Raw genomic sequence first — 20046 nt, forward strand, 5'->3', positions numbered from 1 at the left:
GAGTTTACTGTATAAGGCCCTACATTGTTGGTCTTTGCTTTCATTTTGTTATTCCATACCATTTGTCATTCACTGCTTTTTCAAATGATGTATGCATGTTGAGAAGTTGTAAGTTCCTTATGGGAAAACACTGTTTAATACTGGAAAAGAATACCAGTACATAGATATAAATTACCTCCCTTGATTTCTGACTAAATTACTTTCCCAATTTTCCCAAACAAAAAATTGTAAATTGGAACATGAGGTCAAAATGATATGAAATAAAGAATCTTTTGTCTGTGATTAAAAAAAATAATTTGTAGGTTTTTCAAAACTGATCAAACAAATTATAAAGTTTCACCAATAGAAATAATAAATCCTGTAGGAATTTAGAAGAGGCATTAATTTTTAATAGTGTAAAATACGAAGTTTTGTAAAATTATTAAGTAGTTCAAAGATTAAGAATTTGATAGAAGATCTAAAGGTGATGTACTAAAACTTGGCAATACAGCTGATTAGATGATTACTAATAGATTAGATCATGACGAACAATTTGTATAGTCATAACCCAGGTGATTAAGCATCTATATTTTATGGATGATCAGTTTTTTTTGTTGTGCATGGAAATGAAAAACCATTAGGAGGATTTTAATATATAGAGATCACAATGTTATGATAAAGAGATTTTGTTTGATATTTGATTGATTGTGAGATATCTTAAATTTTTAATTGAATGGTATTTATTGGATTTTAATGAATTTTTGTATGATTGTTACAAATCTGTATATTACCATGTGACAGTCACCCTGAAGTATATGTTTTGTAACCCAAAACTTGTATGTCAATTTTTTTTTTAATACAAATTGTTGAATGGTTTGTGGTCTTGACCCTTTAACAATTAATTATGTGCCAAATTTGAGGGCTGTTTCAAGATTCTGTGACAGGACTGTTTAAAAGATAAATTTTTATATGATATAAACATATAATTTATAATAGCTTAAATATTTTTACAAATTTTCATAGATGAATTTAAAAATATTTGATAGCATATTAAATACTGTGACAACTATACATTGTGGCGCTTGTCAAAAGTCAAAGAAGATGTCATTCTTACATCACAAGCTTTTGTCATATTTCTCTAAAGTTTTTCTTGAGATAATACTACCAGAAGAAAAAAGTCAACTAGAATTATTTGTTGACACAATATCAGATTACATGAAATGTATGTAATTTTCTCTGCTAAGGTAGTTAATGTAGTTAAAAACTATTGATAAAACAAGTGTATTGTCTGATTGTGGTCTGCACTGTTTCGCTCTTCTGTTAGTATTCTATACATATAATAAGAAAATAAAAATAATAAATGGTTTTATCCAAATTGAAAGGTGAACAAGCCCATTTAGGAGAAGGCGCAATCTGTGTTGTAAGAATGGCAGTATCCATGGCTGAGTGGTTTACACCTCCGACACTTAATGTATGGATTGCTGACCTCATAAGTTCAAACACCTTCAGGGGCAAGCCATTGTTTCCTTGAGCAAGAAGGAAGAGATTCAAGAGTGTTTTAATTAAAGCTTATATCTTCCAGCACAATCAAACTTTTCAAATAAATTTGTATAAACTAACATACTTCTGAAAACTGAGAATAATTTGTCCCATAATGCATTTTTTGCTCTAGAAATATATATATTAATAGTTGTGCCTTTGCTGGTTTAATTAAGTTGACACAGGCCTGTCTCATGCCACCAGTACATACCAAAATCAGCCAGCACTTATACATGTTTTTTGATCATGGTCTGCACTGTCTGCTATTCAGTCAGTACATATTTTAAAACTTTCCCTAAAAAAATAATGAACGCTTTTGTCCAGATGGAAAGATGAACATTAGTCCATTTAAGATGTTAAGAACGGTAAGAGTTAATAAATAGTTAAATAGTGACTGATTTAAAGAAAAGTGAAGTTCTACATTTACATATACACAATCATTTACATGTAATAAATATTTTACATCTAAAGGCCAGACATTTCTAGAGCTGTCATTGATTCAGTGCAAAGCATATCAACGATATATCGATATCAAGTGACTAAAATCAACGATACACCGATATATCGATAATATCCTATACTCACTTGTCTGTCATTCACTTTCATACCTGTTTCAATGATTTCAGTCAAAAACATGTTCTGTACAGTGTCTTGTCCACTGCATGATTTTTTTCTAGAAATATTTTTTGTCACCATTGCTATGAAATAATTCACTATATAACAAAAGCATAACATTAGATATAAATAACTGCTTCTGATATATTTTGGGTGAATTTTATAATTTCTAGACATTTAATTTATTAGTCAAAAGTATCGATTTTTTAGAATGTGTATCGATTATTGATCGGCAAAAAAATATCAATGATACATCGATATTGTCGATATCGATGACAGCTCTAGACATTTCTTTTGTGTAAGATTAATAAAGAAATACTTTCCACAAAGGATACTAGCAAAAGTTTAATGTCCTTAAAACTGATGAAATGGTAGGCGTGAAATAAACATTTTGAACAAATTCTTTCTTTAGTTACCGTAATGGTTTCCAACTGGGAAGATTAAATTCCTACCGCCAAATGGTTTGGACATAAATGATACATGACCTTCTTTGTACAGGGGTCTCCGCCCATCATTGAACAAATTAGTTTAGATTGAAAAATGCTTTTTAGCATTAGATCTTTTTATGTCATTATGGTACATTATTTTCCTTAGTTTTTTCTGCTTTTTTTTCATAAAGTACACTTATTTATTTTTCTTAATTTACAAATTTTTCCTTTTTTCCAAAAGAAAAGTCTTGCCAAGTCTAGTGATTAATTTTTTTATTTTAAGAAAAAAACTTTTAAAAGGGAGGTAATCCAACATATCGTGTTTTCTATTTTATTGACAGAGTTTGTTCCCTTGTTTCAATAGATTTTTTGGCTGTCTCATAATATTTCTCCTGTACTTACTGAAATACCTAGTCTAAAACAACACATAATTGTTTTTCCATCAAAAAATAAAAGCTAAAGGCCACTTTAATAGACTTCCATATATAATTCTTCAGTCGTTTGTTGTTATGATGTCTGATACTTAAAGCTGCATGCCTCCAGATGATTCAAAATATTTCAATAAAATCAAACTTGAGAAAAATGTACTAAGATGTAAGGAAAAGTAAAAAGTTTCAAGATTCAGTTAATATTTTACATATTGTCTGCGATTAATAACAGATTTTTCAGTATTTACAACTATATTTCTACTGCGTAACTAACGCAGTAAAGGCTATATTTATGCATATTTTGACCACTTTTTTGGTAGCTTACGAGGTTCTTGTCATTGGTAATGTGTAAATTGCTTCCTTTTGGTTCACAAAATTACACATTCAAATACATTTTCAGGTGTGCTGCTTTAATACTATTAATACAATTATTTATTGTATTACAAACCTATTACCATTATAGACCAATGCACTATAACATGATTATAACTAACTACTTATAGCAGCAAATATGATTGACCTTGGGGTAGTGCTATTTTAAATTATTTCATCTTTTGCACTGGTTGTAATGTCAATTTTATTATGTTATTAGTTTTAAAGATTTTTGACAGGTTATTTGGCCCTATATAAATCGCTGTTTGGAAATATAACCCGAGCCACTAGGCAAACAACAGTTTATATATGGCCATATAACCTTTCAGGAATATTTATAAAAAATTTATAATATAGCAAACTTCCTTTTTTAGAGAAAAATGTGAGATTTTTTAGAAAATTGACAGCAGCCGCACATGTAAATAAAACATATAAACGTCATGATTATCCAATGAAAAGTGATGATACAAACATGCAGTATTATAATGTAATTTATATTTTCAGATTTGACACGCAGTTATGACTCGGCACTTTTTCCACCAAAAAGACGACATGTTCTCAAAAAGTTTTTCCGTAAGTTTCCAGTTTGAATTTATGTTTCCTATCATGTGAAGAAAAAGTGCTTTTACTATGCCCAGTTTCAAAGTGGCCCTGGTGGTATTTCAAGCCAAATAACTTTTACAAGTTACAATTAATATTTCTAAGTTATTTTTGTTTTTCTTGTTTATTAAGAATCCCTACTTAAAGTTTCCCATAGGAATAGTATATTACTTAAATTTTACAATGTATCAAGGACTTTGCATAATCTACTATCTGCATGTATGTATAAGTACTAACCTTAGACTGTTGCATGTTTAGTCTGATATTTATACCAGTCTAAAATCCTGGCATTTACATGTAGAATCAATTATCAGACTGACCAATAATATTTGATATTGTAATTAGAAACCATGGATTTTCAAAGGTCTGTATCTGACAGCATAATGTAAAGCAGTTCTGTTATCATATAAGTGTAGCAGTCAAGTTGTCAGTAACCAAGGAAAATACAATGCTAGAGCAACACCAACATAAATGGAGAAAACATGGTTGATGTGGAGATGGAGAAGGTTTATCTGGTGAGTGAGAAAGTGTAACTTGGAGAGCTTTAGCAAGCCAAGATTCACGTTCGAAGTGAACCGGATAAACCTTCTCCTATCCCGACATCAACCATGTATTTGATTTATCCTGCTTTGATCATGTTTTTAGATTCTTTTAATAGTTTCATTCTTACTTTTCCTCGATAAAACAGCTTCTATAAAATTATGTAGTTTTGTTTTGCTGCTAACCATGTGATGTCATGATATGACGTAATGACTGGAGATAGATAAGTTTATCCAGGAAGTTTTTATTTAGCTGATAATATAGACAGTAGCAGGATAAAACAATGTTTACAATGTCAGAAGAATGTATATTATGAAAACAACAGAATATGAGTTCATAATGTGCCACTTATGACTTATGTTATAGGGATTGTGACCTTAAGCTTTCCTTTTATCAAGTCCAGTTGCTTTTGTGATAAAACAAGCACGATTGTTTTCAAATATTTTAATTTGATGTACCTCCGTATCATATCATCATGCTTTCTCAACACAACTGTAATGACTAGAAACTACCATTTTACAGTAAAACCTGTGCCGAAGACTCTTGACAAAAAACAAAACGTAGCTAAATTGTAACATAAAATGCCACCTATGACCAGAAGTCTTTATTTTATTTTTAAATCAGATATATGTGGTCTTTATTGATAGGTTTTACTGTATATGCTAAATTATTTGAAGAAAATATTACATAAGTTGATAAAAAGTACTATTAGTATTGTCAACAGCAGACTAAGCACTTTCTGCTGACTGTTCTTTTAGTCCTGACATTTGTGCTGACTTTAATCTCAATTACCACTTCTCCCGTTTCCTTCATTTTCCACGTTCATTGACAAGTTTACACACTGGACCAGTTTTTCATGACATATATTCTGCCGGCTTTTAAAGTGTTTATGACTCATAGCTTTTAGAGCCCTTCCTGCTTGAATTGGTCTGTACAGGATAAACTACCAATACTTTAAGACAATTAATGTTGTATATAGACTCAATATCTCCACAGTATTTTGTTTGTATACAAAAACAAATTGACCATATATAGACAGACAGTCTATGTTTGCCTCTATCAGATATCTCATTGATTTTATTTACAGAACATTATTGTTGGCCTCACTTATGTTAACATAAAACACTGGTATCTCAAACATACAGAGTTGGAACATCTGATGCTATTAAGTGTTCAAATTTGCTGTTTGTTTTATGCCATATAAAATCATGAATAGGATTGCCCTGTTTTGTAAGATTCTTCTTCTGTCTGGACAGTTTCCATTTATCTCAGTCAACTAAATTGATAAACATTTTGAATGGGGAGACTTTTTAGAATTGAAGTAAGTAGGGCATAGTTCTTTCTGATTGAAATACTGTTTGGTTAAAAAAAAAAATTCTTAAGAAATTTAATCCATGTTAAGTGCAGTAAGTTGTACGTTCTGTTCAAAGACAAAGAGACAAAATTTTGTCGATGATTTCCTGTTTTAGATATAGACTAGAATATAATTAGCAAAACGCTCCGAACAATATTTTAAGTTTTTCATCTTGGGCAAGTTTAGGCCCAAACACTGAAAAGGGATGATGTGAAAGAAAAGGGGCAAATTGTTTCCCCTGTCATGATGGAAAGGAGTTATCATTCTTTGTACTATGTTCAAAACAGGAACAGAATAAAACATATTTTATTATTTAATATGACTTGAACACAACAGTTCCTTGGGCATGGTGTCCTATAATTAATGAAAAAGTTCCAGAAATTGGTTGACCGTAGTTGGACCACATAGAAACATTGTATGCAGCAGACCTTCTTAATGAAAAGGGGCATTTCATTAGTCTATGTAGTTGGAATAAGGACAAGTTGTCAAATATTTATTGAAAAAGGGGCAAATTGCAACTGTCTTACTGAATCGAAGAGGGATTATGTTGTGAAAGGAGCAAAATGACTTATTCTAAATTGAAAAGGGACAAGTTGTTTCCAACTTAATTGAGAAAAAAAAGTCCAGTTCACACTGTCAACTGGGCTAATCAGTGTTCATTGTGGACTACAATGCTATTTAGAGTGTTATTTAAGAAAACAACATGGACAATCTGTTAGGTATATCATTGCAGGGTTTTGTTGTTAGTATAAATATCATTGCAGGGTTTTGTGTTGAAAATTTGTATTACATTTAACTGCCTCTACTTAACAGATTGTCTTTTTTGAGATATCCGAGTCAGACAGTGCATTCATTAAGTTGTACTTATATTTTGGCTCAGTTTCAGGAATTTTAAATGACCTTATATGAAAAAATTGTCTTACTTATTGTATTGATTATGAAGTTACTGTGCATTGAAAGCATTTTAAAGATTTATTAATTGCTTTCGTTCATCTTGATACATGATGAGATAAACTTAATAACTTAAAACCTTATGGCTGTGACTTGTGTCACTTATAATGACTGTTTACTGCACACCTCTTTGCACCTTAGTGCAATAACGAGTTAACTTCTATTAAGTTATATAAGGAGTTAACCCGTTGTTGCACTAAGTGTCTTGTGTTCATATATTAAATCCTAGTGTACCCTGATGACCATTGTGTTGATTAAGTGCTGAACAATGTGTTCCATTGTTTGTATATCATTATAACAAAAGCTTGTAGGATTGATTGATCATAATATAAATGGTAATGCTGATTGTGATCATGCCCTGGTGTTTCATTAAGAGGCTTGTTTTATAGGAAGAAACAGCTTGCAGTTGTTTACATGTGTCTAGAATGGTTGATATATTCAAGTACTTTAAAGGTGCATGCCTTCAGATTCATATAAAGTATGGTTTCAAACATACAGCATTCTCTCAATTCTTGATTTTCAATTATTGCTTTGCGATTCAATGAACTTTGATCTGATTTCTTTGGCTGTGTTAACATTAATTTTTCTGTATAGTGAACATAAAAAACAATATATACTTAGCTACATTGAATAATCTTCTTGCTCTCTTGTAATATTTTGCCTTTGTGTCACCTTGGGGGGCAGGTATTGCATACCCATATTTTATGGCACAAGACTGTTAACAAACAATTTTTGGTTTGTTTTTCATCTTGAAGTAACATGTCTTGGTGTTTACAGTACACTCATTTTTATTGGATTATAAAGCAAGAACGTGTAACAAATGAAAGAAAGGGTTGCTGAGAAAAGGTTTGTATAAAACTGAAAGAGGGTATTTTCACTAAACTCATGGTGACAATGAAATGAACGTAAAATCAACCATGACAAATCACGAATCAAATCGTCAGCCTATATAGACACACTCTCTAATTCACACCTGAAACCAACCAGTACTGAGCATTGAGAGTAGTTTCTTCCTTAAGAAAACAAAAGCTATCCTCTAATGGGTTTAAACCCAAGTGGTTAGAATGTTTAAAACGTCTACTTTTTCACAACATTTACAAAGCTATATATTTCAGAAACTTTAAATGTACATTCTTTTAGGAATTACATTATACATAAAGTCTTAAAAAGTGTTAAATTGACTATCAGTCTGGAAGGAACCACTATGGTCTAGATGTTGTTTGAGCCTTTGCACGTCACGAGACTGTGTTAAATTTGTGTAATTGATATGGCCTACTTTGAACTAAGACCTCATAGAAGTACCACTTTAAGTTTGAAGCTCGCACAGATGTGCAAAATGACTTGTATTCTTCCTAGTGTCATAATTATTTCTACTTAATTGAGGATTGAATTATTATTAAATGTCAATAGTGAAATTACAATATATGTGTATATACAAGTGTCCTATTATATATGTATAAATATTCAAGCTGTGTTGACAGACCCAGAGGCCATTTCCCCTCCCACTAAAACTCTTGATTTATTACTAATTAGGCCACATTTAAAAAATGGTTTGGTTATTTACCATGTTTGCATGTTTATATAATTATATAATTTGATATTTATTATTATTTCATTATTAATTAATTTTTACCCTCTGGGCACCTGAAATTGAACAAGTGGACAATTATTAAATAACCTATATGCAAAAATGATTATATAATGATATGATTTAAAGGCTAAATTATAATTGAACTATAACTAATATTTAATGTAAATATGAATGACAGTGATTTTAAATTTAGATTAGTAAGATGTTTAAAAAACGAAGAGGCAAAGTCTATATTGTAATTGAAGTTGAAATAGTGTCATCAAAGTGTAAAATTATCATGGAAATACATGCATACTGTCAACAGGTTATGTCCTATTAAGTTTAATAGGAGTTAACATGTTACTGCACTAAGGTGGCGATAGACTTGACATTTAGAGATACTTTAAGCATTCAGTATGATTTAGAAAAGGTGCTAATATAATAAATGGTTAGTTTCCAGTGCAGTACAAAACATTTTTCTTTAATTCAGTTAATAGTGGTGATACTTTTACAGTATTTCACATTACTATAATGATAAAATTGTTACCTAACACCAGTTGTGTAATTTTGAAACCCTTCATATTCTTACCTTGGTGTAATATTCTTGCCCTTTTGTAATATTTTTGCCCTTGTATTATCTTGGGGAGCAGGTGTTAGTTTCCAACAAAAGATGAGAAAAAAAAAGATAATAGAAGGAAACAAATTTAAGACAATATTTGATATCCAATATCAATTGTTGAGAGCAGCCTTTCTCTCGTGTCATTTGATCAATAATTTGTCACCAACAGCCCGCGTGCAGTTTAAAATCTGATTTATGGTTTTCTGTATAAATAGCTTAGTGCATTATAAAGTAGCGACTGACTTAACCTTTAAACGACGGTATGTTATTTTTGCCGAGTGCTATAATTATAATTATTATAGTCATTTTGTTCATGTAGACGTCTAGTGTTTATAAGTATCGGATGTAGGACGTGTGTGGTGTATATATAATTATATGTACTGAGAAAAACGTCGGTTATCGATATTGAAAATATTTCTATTCTCAAAAGGAGTTAAGATTTTAATACGTCTTGTGGACAAAATATTCCTTTTGATATTATAGTTATATTATATTATTCTTCTTATTTCTGGAGTTAACATGTGGTGTTAAAGATTAGAGAAGGACTTAGTCATAGTGTGTTAATAAGGCTTAAAAATATGATCCCTTAAATTAGAGAAATTTTTTATCTGATATATCGTATATCAAATATTTTGATGATAAATATAACTTTTTCTTCTCAAATGATGGTGTGTTATTTAATATGAACTATGATTTTTAAGCCAGCTTTCTGTGTGATACTGGATTAACTATTTCATCAAATTGAAGTAATTATGTGATGTTTTTAATAAAGTAAATTATAAATAGTACAAAAGGAAAACTTTCTAGTGGATTGAAGTTTTGTTATGAACTTTTTTACGAATAAAAGTATGGATGAATTATCAACGCCTAAAATGGAGAGAAAGCAAAGTAAGCGTTTTTCACGTCGGTTCTCGTACAGCATACGGAGAACATTCAAGCGAAAACGAAAGAGGAATCCCATGAAAGGTCAGTTCATGAGTCATGTTGTCTTGTTTTTTTTTAAGCCAGTTTTTTTTTTTTTTTAAGCCAGTTTTTTTTTTTTTTATTTATTCTTGACAATGTAACATTTTTTCCCCCTGATTTCCAAACAAAGTATGTAAATTGCTTTAAGTTCAAATCATTTCAGTAACCCTTGCCTGTGTTACATTTTAGATTGATTTTTTTAAGTCAAATGTATATGATCATATTAAACAGATATAATTAACTCCAGGAGCCAGAAAGCCCTCTCAGCCCTCTTTACAACAATAGTTTCTGTCTTTAACTCAAGTAAACTTGGCATATCTAACATCTTAGTAACAACCCCCAGAAAGTGTTGCTCTGCATAAGTTTTACTGTATACAAAAGGTATATGCTTATGTCATTTATGAAACTATCAAGATAACACCTACACAAATTATGATCACAGAGAGATCTGACAGTAATACTTTATCTGTCTGACTTTCCTTTGTTAATAAGAATGTATATCCTTTGGTTTTCATCACAAGTGCTTTCAATGAGGATAATAGAAAGTAATTATAATACAATAGAACTGGCTAGTTTTTTTTCCTGGTACAGCTTGCATTGCTTTCTATTTGTCTTTAAATTCTTATTTTTAATATTTCATTTATTTCCCCATAATTATACTTGACCTGGTGAATATCAACCAGGAATTTAAATGGTGGACCTTTTACATTTCAAGTGGCTTAAGAGTGTGCTGACCAAATCTTCTGTGAAAAAAAACACTCACAAATCCAATTATGTAGTCTAGACTAAACTTGTTTTTTCCCTGGAACAGAATAATTTCCCCCTAGGGTTAATGAATGGAATTGTGAGTTATTGCAAAGTTGTTTCTCTTAGTTTTCTCATATTGCTAAATAGAATGGTAAATAGATTTGACACATACAGTAAGACCTGTGTTACAAAAACTATTTGGTATGATCAGTGGCCTAGTGGTTAAAGTTTTGCTGGAACCATTGGTCAGTGATCCCTGCACAGTTTTGACCATGTTTTTCAGTTCTGTCAGGTTATTCTATTTGACATTGTGACTTTCAGATCAGGTTAGTTTCAGAGGAAATTTATTTAAAAGTGGTTAAAGAAAAGCCATTACAGGGTATTGAATTGTGAACTGTGTTGTAGTTTTAGCAAGGCACCTGGTTAAGGTTTGATTTAATGATTGAGTTTGTATGAGAATTGAGACCTCATTTGTTGTCATTATTTATTACTATAAATCTGTTGGGGCTAGACTGTGTATCAGTCTGGGAGATTTTAGTTTGGTATCTCTGTCAACAGGTACCTGCATAAATAATGGACAAGAGGTCTGCAATTGTTATGCTTAGGGAACTCAATCATTGGTTACCATCATAAATATTCCAGGAATCAGTCTGTTTCTGGTACAGTTACTTGATCAACACTTGTCGTCATAAATATAGAAGGCTTAAATTTGTCAATTAACACTAAGGTAACCTCCAAATATGGAGAGACTAGGTATTTCATATAAATACTGGGACAAAATTTTCTGGGGGGCAGTTAACATTCAAGTTTCTAGATTGAAGAGTCAAGATTCAGGATTTTTGATGGAAGTTTCAAGAATGAGATCTTAAGAGCTAAATAGTAAAAATTGAGTGACTTATCAACCATGTGTGAGAAAGAAAAACTGTAACTTTAAATATTAATTGTAGATTAGAAATTTAGGACACTTTCAAATAAATAAATGGTGAAATGAAACGGAAAACAGTTATTGTTTATTTTATGCAAAAGAAATTATGGAAGTAGTAGAAATTATAAATTACAAGAGAGAAGAATTTATAACAACTGTAATAACCATAGATTTTTATATATATATGTGTATCTTAATACTAAAAGTAACTGCAATAGGATTATATAGTGTGCAATGTAATTCTGAGAAACCAGCAGGTAGAATTTTAATTATATACATGTAGTCTGCATAATGTCTGACTAGCAATTAAGTCTACTTGCAGCCTTGAAATAGTTTGAAATAATTTATTTCATGTTATAAGCCAGCAGTAACACTTGTGTAGATCTTTTTTCAGATAATGTTGGTCTAACATTTATTGTTACATTGTCTACCCATAAAAAAACATGTGTCGACTGAAACTTGATACATTATTGTACAAGTCACATCAAAAGTTTGTGTACTCTTTACTCACAGTTTGTGAGACAGACAGCTGTTATTTATTTCCTTAATTGGTGTACAAAACATAACTACTACTTCTGCTTTATATTCATGATGATGAGATTTTTTAAGGGTGATACCATATTTTCTTTTTACACTATCATCCTGCAGTCTTCAGTTAGCTTACCGAAATTTGGAAACTTGTGACCTTCAGTTTTAGTTATGATTATGGTTTATTCCTATCCAAAATAATTAATACACAGGAGCATTTCTATGGTCTTCCCCGGCACACATGACAACAAACTATAACACCCTCCATCATAAAGTTATTTAGCAAATTAAAAGGGCATTGGTGGCCACATGGCCAGGAATGAATTGTTAAGGCTTTAACCTTATGTTTTAGGTTCAAGCCTTATTTGGGTCAAAATCATGATTTTTTTACGCGAAAATGTTACAGAATGACTCAGTTCAAATTGATTAAGCTTTAACCTGCCTTCAGCAGATTCTAACCATGGGACCAGTGCAGACTAAAATCAGCCAGCACATCTGTGCACTAGCTGTTCAGTACTTAGTCAATAAATATTTTGAATTTTTCCCTAAAAATGATAAATGAGCCGTGTCACGACAAAAACAACATAATGGGTTTGTGACCAGCATGGATCCAGACCAGCCTGCGCATCTGAGCAGTCTGATCAGGATCCATGCTGTTCGCTTACAAACCCTATAACATTTAGTAGAGAAACTGATAGCGAACAGCATGGATCCTGATCAGACTGCGCGTATGCACAGGCTGGTCTGGATCCATGCTGGTCGCAAACGCACTATGTTGGTTTTGTCGTGACACGGGTCAAATGGTTTTGTCAGAAATGAAAGATGGACAAGTCCATGTAAGATATTTAGCATGGTAAGGGTTATGACATTGTGTAACATGAACTTGTAATTCAATCCAGGTAACATAAATAAGTTTAAAAAAATAAGAAATAAGATGCTTAAAGGAATTCCACAGAGGTCCAAATGACGAAATATATAAAATTTGAATTTCTTACATAGATCAACTGGGACACATAAAACAGAAAGTTATACAAAAGATATTTAATAAATATTATGAATAAATTAAGAATTGTATTTTTATGTTATTTTTGCCCAATTTGAATGAAAAGCATTGCAAAGCCTTTTAATTTTCGCAATTATAATAATAATCATCCTGGGCAAATGATTTGAAACTTTGTGGACAAGTTATTGGTCTAGACTTCTTTCAAATTAATTAAATTAATTAAACATTAATGTAGAAAACTTATATCAACTATCATCATTTAAAAATAAGGTAGTGGAGCACCTTTAAATTAAACATAGAAGGTGTATGAGGAGGTTTAAGATGTTGGGTTAATCTGTATTTTAAGAGGAGGTTTAACAGTTACTGGTGTCAGAGGTTTATCTGTATTTAGTAACATCATGATTTATTTAAAGTACAAGTTAAGTGGTTCAAGTCATGATAGTACAGGTCATACATTTATGATTTATTAGTCTATTACATATCATAATAACATGAGCCGCGCTATGACAAGACTAACATAATGTGTTTACGACCAGCATGGATCCAGACCAGCCTGCGCATCCGCGCAGTCTGATCAGGATCCATGCTGTTCGCTTACAAACCCTCTAACAAGTAGAGACACTGATAAAGAACAGCATGGATCCTGATCAGACTGCATGGATGCGCAGGCTGGTCTGAATCCATGCTGGTCGCCAACGCACTATGAAAATACAAATTGAAAGCATTAATCAACTGAAATATATATAGGGTAATACAATTTTCAATGTTAAACAGGCATGCAAACAAACAGGCAATAGTTATGTTTTCATTTCAAATTTGATAGGAATAATACTCAAAGGTTGTCTTGTTTTTTTTACATGTTGTTTTTTTTACATGATGAAGTTGGTGCTTAATAATTTTGTTGTTTTTATTGTTGTTGATGTTTTTACATTTTCCTAAAGGTTATAGTTATAAAACTTATTAACAATCAAGTAAGTCTTTCTTGAATTTTTATGAAACATGAGGAAAATATATTGAGGAAGTTGATATAAGTATTAGTATATTTTATGGTCATTAAGTTAATTTATACATTGATTCATAGCTAGGGGGATAGGTCGAACAGCTGATGAAGGTAATAAAGCATGTACAGGGCAATTTTTAATGTGACATTTAATGGTATTGACAAAGTTGTTTGGTTTGGTCATCGTTGTTTTCCAATATGAAAGCTAAATCATGTATTGTTTGATTTTATTAACCTGTCAATTGCATACTGATTACACGGTAAATGCACACAATATATTAATCTTCGATAAATGTTTGGTAAATTTCGTGAGATGTGAGTAGTAACATGTGATTAAATTTTAGTGCCGTAAAATGCAATACAAAACCAGACAAATCAGTGTTTCTAAATTGTTTTATATCCGTGTAGACAACTTTGCAAGAACTTGGCCATTTTCATTAAAATATACTTAAAGAATGAAAAGGTCCAAAAAAATATGACAAAAGTAGGGATCGAACCACTGACCTCTCATATGGGGTAATCACTTTATTGACTGTGCTATTGCGGATGTGATGAGAACATATACATTACGCTAGTGTGATTTTTTCTTACACTCCATATTAATTCTTGTAAACAATAAGGACAGAACCGAAGTGGAATCGAATATTTAAATAAGTGCTATAATGTATTCATTATTGACAGGTCAATAAAATCAGACTATAATGTATATTTAAAGATATCAGGTAATATGCTTTACTCACATCATTGCATTCATTTGATCTTTTAATGTAATAGACTTACTTATTATGTCTCCCAAAATTTTTGGGAGAAATAATATTTTGCCTTCACCGTCTGTCTGTCTGTCTGTCGGTACAAATGTATAGATACTTAGGTGGCTATGGGAATTAAATAAGTAACAGTTAATTTCCTTTGATGCTATTCATTCAGTAAGCTCTTATGTGGCTATTTTTTCTCTTATCTGGCTAAAAGAACAATAGAGAGAACAAAAGAGTGGCCACTTAAATACCAAACTTTGAAGACGTCCGTCCATCTGGTTGTCCATCCGTCCGCATTAAGCTTGTCCTGCCTTCACAGGTCAAACTACTGGTTGGATTTCAACCAAACTTTTCAGAAGTGATAAGTACCATCCCTAGTTGTGCACAATACTGGCAGGTTCTGTTTTGCTACACAAAATAGCAGCCAGAGCTAAAAATAGAAAAATCTTGTCCGGCCTTCACAGGTCAAACTACTGGTGGGGTTTCAGCCAAACTTTACTTGAGTGATCAGGACCATCCTTAGTTGTGCACATTACTGGCATGTTCACTTCGCTGCAAAAAAAATGGCCACCAGAGTTAAGTCTGGCCTTCATAGGTCATTAACTTACTGATGGGATTTCAATGAAACTTCACATGAGTGACCATACATAGTTTTGGGAAACATATGTTTTTGTGACAAAAACTCTTCTAGCGTTCTTTATTAGATTTGATATATTGAAGTTGCTATGGCACTTTGAAAGTCTACCCCTCACCCACAATATAACCGAAACCTGTAGCAAAGAACCTATTTTAACCAGCTCTAGTGTTAACATGTTGTAACTTCTCCATTTTTCTCTTATTTTAATTTTTTTTTTTTTTAAATATTTCTGGATGAAAAACAAAATAATATACCCAAATTTTTACTTAATTGCCTATACAGACAGCAGTTCTTCCTTGCATAATTATATATACCTAAAATTAAATGCACAAGGCTTCACTTGAAGTCTTCCTGCACCAATAAAGCTGGACCGTAGGCATATGAATATAACAGTGCCAGTGTGAAATGCAACCTGAAGTAAAAAAAAAAATTTTTCAACTTGGTATATATATATAAAATATTATATATAAATAAGATGCTTTTCAAGGGTTGGCTACATCTTGCTTTTATCCTGCTTTGTTTCTAAGGTCATAATTAGGGCAATTTTATTTTGAGAAGAATTAACCAATCAGATGCCTCATCAGGTATTATTTTAGATCTTGTAGCCAAATGTACAAGGTTGTTCAGGATTTGTCACATGAAAGAAGCCTGGTGGAGGTTCAAATCCACAGATGCCACCTTCATATAAATTGTATCATTTACTGGCAAATAATTTACATGCTGCTGCTTAACATGCATTTCTATTCTATTTTATTAAAGCAATTATGGCAGGTGGATTTTGTAATGATTGAGGGGTAGCTAAGTGACACCACTTATGTATGACACTATAACATTTTCTGTGATATTTGTTATCCAATTGTTAAGCTCCTGCGTAGTGAGTCGATGTTGAAGGTTTTGATTTTATTTTTTTTTTTTACCTTTTGTGTTAGGTCATCAAGTTCTGCATCTGCTATATTGTAGTTGTTGCATTTTGTATCCTAGCAACAAGAGTAAGAGGTTTTTCGTCTGTCTGTCATGATTATAATACAAGAAAGGAATCAAATAGCTTTATGTCAGATGGCATTTATTGATCCGAATTTAAAGCAGTTTTCATGCTAACCGGACTTCTTGCATTCTTTAATATTGTAGCACAATTAGGATAGTTTTCTTATTTTGCAGAATAATCATAGGGTTTATCAACACTGTGTTAATTCCCATAAAAATTGGCCAAAAGGGACGGAATGGTCCCAATATTTAGTTATTTAAAGGAAAAACATAAAACTAATTTAACTTAAATGATTTTTAACAAATTTCTATAGCCATCTGTTCACTAGATTTCTTTTAACCTTGTGTGACTAATTGTAATAATTGATTTTTGTCTGTCTAGTGGGGTGGGGGGGGAATGATAGTTTAATTAAAATAGCCACAATAATAGTGATCGGGTGTTACACAATTATGATAAATCAAGTTACAAGGCAGTTGTATTGATTTGTATTGTCCAAGAGGTGAATTGACCTCTATAACCTTTCACATGATATTAAAAAGATTTGTATTGTTCTGAAACTGGCAGATTTTTATCATGTAAATACCAGTAAGAATTATTCATTCATTTGGAATTTTTATCTTAGTATTGGTGACAAATTTTTAAAAAAATTTCACCTTAGTGCAATAATGATTTATCTCCATATATAATATAATGGGATTTAACCTGTTACTGCACTTAGAGGTGACAAAATGATTGTAAAATGATTGTATAAGTTTTCATTGAGATTTTTAGTCTATATAATATGCTGACAAACTTGAATCTGTTTCTGTTTGTTTAATAGAAATAAGTGAACAAGTGTAGTAAATAATTTTAGAAAATAAAGTGGGTTTTTTTGTGTTTTTTTTAAAGAAGCTTTTTAAGCTTCCTACTCAATCCATACCATTTATTACTTGTAATTTATTATGCGAATGAAACGTTTATAAATAAAGTAATGTTACAACTTTATAATTGTTTATCAAAAATTCTTTATAATTGTGAATTCTGTTGACTGTAAAAAAGAATAAAGGAATTACAGATTTTGAATCAAGGTAAGGATTGATTGTGCTTTAATTTGTTATTTTAATGTCTGTAAGTCATTGATTCTAATATGTACTTGTTTAAGTGTTTGAAATTTTTTTTGTCCAATAGAATTGCAGTATTTCAAATGAATCGTAACACATTTACTTTGGTTAATCAGCAAACTGTTAATCAGTCTAATAAATCAACTGTTAATTAAAATAATTTAAAACACTACAAGCTGGTTAAAATTTATTTATATATATTTACATAATTAAATTGGGTGCGCATTTACTTTAACCTATACTACTAGTGTTCATGAAGGCATTGCAAGATGGCTGGTAGTTCACTCAGGCCACGCGCCTCAGGCTGGAGCGTTAGTATGTTAACTGGAGGTTGTGAACTTTTTAAGTAAAAACCCCCTGTGATAACTTCACTAATATAGTGTTATTTCCGACAGGAAATAGTTTCGCTTGATTTATACAAGTAACACTTGATTTGCCTTTAATCTGGTAGTAAAATAAACATAATATAGAGGTTCATTAATGATATATTTGTCTTTCTTTATAATCAAGATTATAAGTCATAGGCTAATAGAATACAATGATGGGGTAAGGGGTTGTTAATGACTTCACTAAGGTCTTATGGGTAGATTTGCAGTCACCCCTAGCAGGCCAAACTGGTTAAAATCTATATGTTAGAAACAATTCATGGAAGGACCCCTCTAGTGATGCCAGGAAGCCATATGACATTGACCCTTACAGTGTTGAAGTTGTGTAGACTTGCTTGGAATTTTTCTTTATTTTCTGGCTGATCTTGGTGGCCACTGGCCGCATGGATAGATTCAGTTGCCACCAACAGCGACTAAGCCCAAGGGTTAAACCTTGCTTTGTTGTTATAGAGTTAATACCTAATTTTGAAAATAATTTTCATTTGTCATGATATATGTGTCTTCAAAGTGGCATGCCTCCAGAGGAGCCAATATTTCTTATGTCTTTAAAGTGGCATGCCTACAGAGGAGCCAATATTTTTTATGTCTTTAATGTGGCATGCCTCCAGAGGAGCCAATATTTTTTATGTCTTTAATGTGGCATGCCTCCAGAGGAGCCAATATTTTTTATGTCTTTAATGTGGCATGCCTCCAGAGGAGCCAATATTTTTTATGTCTTTAATGTGGCATGCCTCCAGAGGAACCAATATTTTTTATGTCTTTAATGTGGCATGCCTCCAGAGGAACCAATATTTCTTAAGAAACATGTAATAAGACTTTAAGATATGTAACAATCTATATGTTATATGTGTGATTCATGACTGATTTTGCAGCATTTATCACCATATTTCTACTGCTTGACTAACACAGTAAGGGCTATTTTTGCATATTTTGACCCCTGTTTTGGTAATTTATGTGGATTGTAAGCACTGTTTGCAATTAGAAAATTACTTATTCTTTTCATTTGACAATATTTCACTTTTAAATACATTTTCAAGTTTTTCATGAAAATTAGCATGAATATGCAGGCATGCTGCTTTAACCATAATCCATTTATGAAAAAAAAAATACAGTAATTCAGATTCAATTTGTGAAGTAAGTCGAGGAAGCATTTAAATACAGAGCTTGTTTGAGATTTTGTTTTATCTTGACCTTAAAAATGGATTGAAAAGTGACTGGTATTTGTTTACAATAGGTCTATTATCATAAAACTTATGTTTGATATATGATAATACAGTTCAAATGTACCGTCGTATTTAATCTAGTGGAGGACCTACTTCCTGTACAACATCTGTATTTGATTGTTTTTTTTGTGTGTTTTTTTTTTGGTTGTACAGTTTTTAAGTTGTATTCAAGTTAAGATTTATGGTGACTTTTTGTTTGTTTCTGCTGTTTTGATAGCAACTTCAAGTCATAGTCGGGTACTGTTAAGTAATGCCATTTTTCCTCTCTTACTAATATTTCAGAAACATATCCATGTCTGATCAGAAATAAATTAATATGCATGGGTTAGAAGTAAATTGATGTCAGCAAGCATTAACTACTCCAAGGGGCATCCATGGTTAAGGTTGTTGACTTCCAACCACTTGCCCGTCACCGCTGCGGGTCCAAATCCCAACAGGCACTCTTGATTCTTTCATTTGAGGAAGTTATCAAGCTAGCTTATAGAACATTGAAGGTTCTCACTCCTGTGCCTGTTTGTGCCTGAAATAATGCACGGAAGGGTACCTGAAGTCTGCCTTTACCAGTAAAGCTGAAAAGTTGCCTTATATGACCTTAACTGTGTCGGTGCGACGTCAAAATATAACCAACCAGTAACCACTTTATCAGCAGCCACTGTGAGACCAATTTGGTATACTGGATCAATCCTGTGACTGTAAATGGTTTGGGATAAGGGTCACAACTTCGATCAACACATCAAGACTTAGTGTCTTTGCCAGCTGTCCATTTAGTTAAATCAGTGTTTTCTGTTATATTTTCGTT

General features: G+C 31.8%; 1 protein-coding gene across 8 annotated transcripts in view; it reads left to right on the forward strand.

Annotated features, from left to right (window-relative positions):
* LOC132732097 (disabled homolog 2-interacting protein-like) overlaps positions 1 to 20046 on the forward strand; it is a 170020-nt gene that overhangs the window by 41661 nt on the left and 108313 nt on the right. For 7 of the 8 annotated variants that reach the window (XM_060718443.1, XM_060718447.1, XM_060718442.1 and 4 more), the window contains one exon: positions 3866 to 3934. In XM_060718443.1, coding sequence (XP_060574426.1) covers positions 3866 to 3934 — 69 coding nt within the window. Of the gene's footprint in view, positions 1 to 3865; positions 3935 to 9771; positions 9962 to 20046 lie in introns of those variants that run through there. The other variant, XM_060718449.1, reaches the window with a different exon arrangement.

Source organism: Ruditapes philippinarum, unplaced genomic scaffold, assembly GCF_026571515.1.
Source record: "Ruditapes philippinarum isolate M1 unplaced genomic scaffold, ASM2657151v2 ctg1436_1_1_1_1, whole genome shotgun sequence".
Taxonomy (NCBI): Eukaryota; Metazoa; Mollusca; class Bivalvia; order Venerida; family Veneridae; genus Ruditapes; species Ruditapes philippinarum.